Here is a 6,376-nt window from a genome sequence, read left to right on the forward strand (position 1 = left end):
GTTTGTATGGAGACACATTAGTGCCAAAGCATCCATGAGTCCAATGATCTGAGTTTAAACGACTCAGGTGAGACTTCAAAGTGGGACGATGTGTTTCTGAGTTTATCGTTTCGTTTAAAACTGACGTTTTAAAACATCATCCGTATCATCGCAGCGGCTCGCCCTCTGTGTTTGCTCTTTCATATAAAATCAAATGTTGGGCCTGTGATAAATAAGCTCTTATAATAGAATAGAATAGAATAGAATAGAATTCAACTTTATTGTCATTGCACATGCACAGGTACAGGGCAACGAAATGCAGTTTGCATCCACCCAGAAGTGCTTTAGTGATATAGATATATTACAATATATATTAGCAATAATATAGATATGTGAGTATATTACAGAAATGGGTCTATTATGGTATGTTATAATGTACACGGTATGAAGTATGTTGTGAATATTCTATAACTATAAGTATGTACAGGCTGTAGTGAGTACAAGCTATGTACAGGATATGAACAGGATATAAATATGAAAAACTATACAGAATATGAAATAAATAACTTTACAGAATCTGGGATATACAGCTATACAGAAATGTGAACTATGCAAGTTGTAAACAGTTGTAGAATTAAAGATTATCGAATGTACAGAATGATTATTTACACAGAGCTATACAGTAGTGCAGTTAAGATAAGTGAGGGTGTAGATAGTTTCTACAGAGGCTATATAAAGTGCTAGTGGTTGTGAGTGGTGGTTCAGTCCATGTTATTATTGTGTGTTTGAGGGTACAGTTGTCCATTGTGTGTGTGTGTGTATGTTCAGTCCATGAGTTAACGTGGGTCAGATGTCAGGAGGCAGAGTTCAGGAGTCTGACAGCTGTGGGGAAGAAGCTGTTCCGGTACCTGGTGGTCTTAGTCCGGAGGCTCCTGTAGCGCCTCCCAGAGGGCAGGAGGGTGAAGAGTCCATGGGTGATTGGGGTCTCTGATGATTTTCCCAGCCCTTTTCAGACACCGCTTCCTGTAGATGTCTTTTATGGCAGGAAGTGGTGCTCCGGCGATGCGCTGGGCAGTTTTCACAACCCTCTGCAACGCCTTCCGGTCCGAGGCAGAGCAGTTCCCGTACCAGACTGTTATACAGTTGGTCAGGATGCTCTCGATGGTGCAGCGATAGAAGTTCACCAGGATGTCTGAGGACAGGTGGTTCTTCCTCAGAGTCCTCAAGAAGAAGAGGCGCTGGTGAGCCTTCTTGACCAGCTTGGAGCAGTTGGTCATCCAGGTGAGATCCTCGGAGATGTGGACTCCCAGGAACTTGAAGCTGCTCACACGCTCCACAGCCGTCCCCTTAATGTGGATGGGTGGATGTGGGTCAGCATTCCTCCTGTAGTCCACGATGAGCTCCTTGGTCTTCTCGGTGTTAAGCAGCAGGTTGTTTCTGTCGCACCACTCAGCCAGACGATCCACCTCCTCCCTGTGGTTGGCCTCATCATTGTCACTGATGAGGCCAACCACAGGTCCAACAACGTGGGACAGGTCCGTGTGTCCCCTCTCCTGCGCTGCAGGTTAGCATCGTCCTGCTCAAACATGAAGGCCACACAGAGCTGCAGGCTTTGACCTGAGCCCTGAGAACGAGCCGGACGCTCCCTGCCCTCTTCAGTCTGACGGCGCGGCGTCCTTGATTGGCTGGGATGGACCACCTCCATTGTGGTGGAGCTGTAACCTGCACGTGTGGACGGCACGTCCAGCAGGTTTCAGGGAGTGTTCCTGAGACTCATCTGCTGAAGCTCACGGTCATCGGCCTCGTCCCACAGAGCGTCCTCCAGCTTCTCTGAGAACGCTGATGAACTGTTCACGGTGAGGAACATGATTCATGTTGGTGAAGCTCTGCCTCTCTGAGAACCTCTTTTTATCCTCGATCATGTGACCGAGCTGCTGACAGGTCACATGATCAGCTGGTAAATCTTCCTCCGCTTCTTCAGCACGAGCTTTTCTGAGATGGCTCATTCTCTCACTTTAATCTTTTGTTTTCTGTGTTCGATCACGAATAAAATATGAGCTCCTGTTTTCGTCCCGACTTTTTCAGGTTTGCTCTGAGCGGTGCAGTTCCTCTGACGTCCAGCAGAGGCAGCAGTGAGCCCGTCCCCATAGACCCCCATGTTAAACAGCAGATGTAAACATTTCACAGCCCGATACACAAACTGTTTTGGTAAACAATACTTTTACTTTGAATACTTGGAGTACATTTTTCAGAATGTGCAGAGGTGGCTTGACTGCACAGATGCATGCTGGGTAACTACCCTGGCCTTCGGCACTGATGGAGGCCCTCCGTCGGGCTGACCCGGGGTCGGGGCAGTGCCAGCTGATCCGGGGTTCGTTTGTTCCTCTGTTTGGCATTTCAACAGCGTCGCTGCAGCGAGTGGGTGCAGCTGCAGACGCTGTTCCGCTCTGTGGTCAGACGGGGGGTGGGGGTGATGCTGCCTTCATCCATCCCCCACTTCACTTCCTCTCAGAGAGAGAGAGAGAGAGAGGAAAGAGAGACGCAGAGAGAGAGACTGAAGGAGTGGAGGAGGAGGAAGCCATTTTGGGCCCGGGTGACATGTCTGCCTGCTCTTTGCTGCCTGCGCTGCCGGACGGACGCTCGCGCAGTTAGACCGCACGACTCGGTTTGGGGAAGTAAAAGCTGAGACGCTCGCAGCTCTTTGCTTTTCTGTCTTTCAGAGACGTCTGAGTCTTCACAGGAAGAGGCGGCGAGGCCCGTTAGTCAGACTGCGGGCTGAAGGAGAACAACGGCGCAGAAACTACGAGCCCGATCACTTCCTCAGAGGACGAGAAGCGAGCTCAAAGATCGCCTCTTTCTCTCAGATGTTAGCGTGCTCTGGGTCTGACAGCAGCCGGGCTGACGTCGTGCCTTTGAGCATCGAGCAGGATGAGTTCGGACCGCGTGCCGTCCAGGTCGGACATGATGGGGTGGAACCCGCAGCAGCTGGCGGACTACCTGAGAAGGGTGAGGCCTCCGTCCGTACTGTTTGTGCGTCCTCGTGTACGTCCTCGTTTTCAGCTCCTCGGGATCCTCCGAGCGGCGGGGTCAGCTGACTCATGCTCAGACGGCGCCGTGAACCAAACCGAACGTTAGTGAGCAGCAGCTCACCTCAGAGGCTCAGGTGAGCTGCTGCACCTGCCCGACACGGAGCTCGATGAGACGTGGTGACCGCAGCTTCGGTGTTTGATGCCCTGTGTTTGAAACATTGGCGTAGCGTGCTGATCAACAACACTTCAGTAAAGCTCTGGCTCGCTGTTAGTGCAGTGACCTCACTGATGATGTCATTCAAAATGCAGAGGTGCAGTTCAGACGGTCAGTCAAACAATGGTAATAATGCAAACTTTCATGCGATCAGACGTGCAGCCAGCTTCATGTGTCAGCCCGATGCTTCTGGTGCTTTGTGCATCTGTAGTTAAAGGCTGGACTGAGTAACTGTCGTCGGCTCTGCCACAGCGTGATTGCGTACAGCTTTCCTGCTGATCGCAGGGATGGTGACATTTTTCTGCAGAAGTTCAAACGCTGTGACGTAACGACTCAGAGAAGTTTAACGAGGAAGTGTTTGTGATGCGTTTGGATAAAAGTCCCCGAGAACAAGGACAAAGGCAGCCGGGTGTCAGTTACACTTCAGAAGCAGCAGCGTTAGCCGTTAGCTGCTCGCGTCTGAAGGCGGCTGCATGAAGAGGAGTGAGATGTGACAAACTGCCGGGTTTCCCCTTCCTGTGCATCTCTTATAATCTAAACAGTTCGTCTTACTTTAACAGACTTTAACATCTGATCACGTCTGATTATTTTTAGGTCACTGAGCAGCAGTTTGATGGTGCAAAGTATCGGAGCAGACAGGTGGAGCAGATGAAAGCTGTACGTCGGCGCAGAGCCGCAGGAAGTGTCGTTATTTTCCATTTGGGGTTTGATGGGGTTATTTAAGGCCTACGGTGTTTCAGCATGCGTGCTCGGAGGCAAGAATAGCAACATGTGGGAGATAATAACTAACTTGTTACAGACGCGGCCAAACATTCAAATCATGGGGTGAACTTCTGTAGAAGAAATCCCTGTGGGCTTATTTTCACTCTGAATGTCTCCTCACTGATCTCTGCACAACAAGCCTGCGGGACGTTCGCTCAGCGGAGACGCTTCAGTCCCGTGCAGATCGTCCACCCCAGCATCCTCCTCTGTCACACGCTGTTCATGTCCTCCTTCGCTACATCCATGAACCTCCTCTGAGCTTCTTCCAAACCACCTCAGCCTCTCTGACTCTGATGCACTCGTCCCATATCTCCATCTTCCACCTACTCCACCCTATCTGCACTCTGTGCTTCATCAGCATAAAAGACTGGCTCTATCAGCGCGACACAAAGTTTCCGAGCGATTCTTTTATAGCGTCTGATGTCAGAGGCTTTTAATGATTGGTGGATGCAACCCACAGACTCCTTTACCACTCAGGCTGCATCGTGTTCATTTATCAAATCTGTTCAAACGTGGGCTCGTTCTGCACCAAGAAGAAGAATCGTCATGACAACACGAAACGTGGAAAAGAGGCCGATGCCTGTTTGTGTCGAACCTCAGACCAGCTCTGTGAGCTCATCTCACTGATGCTGACGAGTCGCTCGTGCTTGGCTATGTTTTGAGAATCAGCAGGAAATCTGAGGAAGTCTGTGTGGGACAAAATGACGCTAACGCTTCAGTCCCGTCCATAAGCAGTTACAGCTGAAAGTCTGGAGCGAGGCGGTGTGGCCAGCAACTGTGACATCAGAAACCGATTCTTATCTTTGCTTTGCGTCACTGCGTGTGTGTGAAATGCACTATACACAGGTACACACACACACAGGTCTTTATCACCAGCTTCCACATTTATTTATAGTTTTCCCAGGTTATGATATGAACACAGTCTGACAGCTGCCGGTCCCAGCTGATTTCCCCCCCTGCTCCTCTCCGTCTCACTATAAAAAGGGAAGGAAACCATTATCAGTCCAAATCGCCATCAGCTGTTCTCACCGGCATCTCCAGCACCGCCGCGTTGAGCCCACTGCACCACTCCTCCCCTGCAGCCGTGCCCGGGACCACACCTCCGCCACAGTGTGTTAGTTTAGATGTTTCACATTCGCAGAATCGTCTGCGGAGAACATCACGTCCATACGTGAGGAAGAATCGGTATTTCCTGGAAGACAGAAAAGAATCGAATAAGAAACAGTGATAATAAAACAATAATAATAAATAGATGTGTTCATATTTGAATGATATGTCCCTGTGACGTCCCTGTTGCAGATGAATCTGTCCGGCTGTGACAAAGTCGTGCTGAAGCACTCCATCTCTGGTTCCAGATTTGTGGTGAGTTCAACTCAAGAAAATAAAACTGGAAAAGGAAAGAAGGGTGTAGGGAAGGATGTGACCCTGTTTGTTTTTGCAGAATCTGAGCGACAACGACCTCCAGAAATTCCCTAAACTTCATACTCCGTGAGTACTGCCCCCTGCTGCTGCGCTGTGGTACTGCAGTCGGCCTGGGCCACAGCTTTGATTGAGAGACATTTTACTGGATCAGTACTGTTAACAGAAAGTCTTCACTTGTAACCAAAGCTGGTGTTTGATGTTAGATGTGCTGATTATGTGGTATAGTCTGAACGCTGAGGGAGACCCAGGCGAGGGTTAACCACACTGTGACGTCATGTATCCATGTCTCTGCAGGATGATCTCCAAACTCAACAGTGAAATCAACAAGAAGGAGAAGAGGGGAGGCTTCTTTATTAAAAAGTACGTTCATGTTCTGCTTATAACAACAGCCTGTGCTTTAATCGTGGCAATGAAACGACAGTCTGGTAACCACTGGTGTCTCCTATACATCTGTTCAAGCACAAAGTCCAGATAGGGCCAGAATACTGTTGGACTGTGTTCATAGAAGAACCTGTATCTTATTCTGAAAGGCTCGCTCATGGAGCACGCCAGCAGACAGTGAAGGTTGATTCACACAAACCGTTTTCTGAGAAACGCATCACCTCATGTTAATCGCAAAATTCATGTTGCGTTGCTAAGCAATGGCTAGCTGGCTAACATTAGCTTATTTGCTTGCTAGCTTTATTGCTGGTAAAACACTGTCTGAATTAGTGACTGACCAACCTGTCAAACTACTTTAGCAGCTAAAATGATCGTAACGTTAAATAAGGGTCGATTTTAGCATCACATGTCTGAACAAACAACCACCTGAAACGCCTCCGGGCACTGATTTGTTGTTAATGATTTCAAAGATTTATCAAGACTTTGCTGAGTACATGAAACTGATGCAGACTCTGAGCAGCACGCTGACGTTAGCTCGCTGGTTGCTGTTATAATGTGGTTTGTGTGAAATTGTTTGCTGAATGGTGCG

General features: G+C 48.9%; 1 protein-coding gene across 4 annotated transcripts in view; it reads left to right on the plus strand.

Annotated features, from left to right (window-relative positions):
* The first annotated feature begins 2,378 nt into the window (after positions 1–2,378).
* lcp2a (lymphocyte cytosolic protein 2a) overlaps positions 2,379–6,376 on the plus strand; it is a 12,689-nt gene continuing 8,691 nt past the window's right edge. Inside the window, exons 1-4 of one of the 4 annotated variants that reach the window (XM_085290055.1) lie at positions 2,379–2,985; positions 5,284–5,346; positions 5,426–5,472; positions 5,701–5,766. In XM_085290055.1, coding sequence (XP_085146181.1) covers positions 2,908–2,985; positions 5,284–5,346; positions 5,426–5,472; positions 5,701–5,766 — 254 coding nt within the window. In that variant the 5' untranslated portion in view covers positions 2,379–2,907. Of the gene's footprint in view, positions 2,986–5,283; positions 5,347–5,425; positions 5,473–5,700; positions 5,767–5,892; positions 6,346–6,376 lie in introns of those variants that run through there. The other 3 variants (XM_085290054.1, XM_085290053.1, XM_085290056.1) reach the window with 3 other exon arrangements.

This window comes from Mchenga conophoros, linkage group LG10 (genome assembly GCF_057382185.1).
Source record: "Mchenga conophoros isolate Kocher_MC1m ecotype Shallow Benthic linkage group LG10, M_conophoros_male_GT1.1, whole genome shotgun sequence".
NCBI classification, from domain to species: domain Eukaryota; kingdom Metazoa; phylum Chordata; class Actinopteri; order Cichliformes; family Cichlidae; genus Mchenga; species Mchenga conophoros.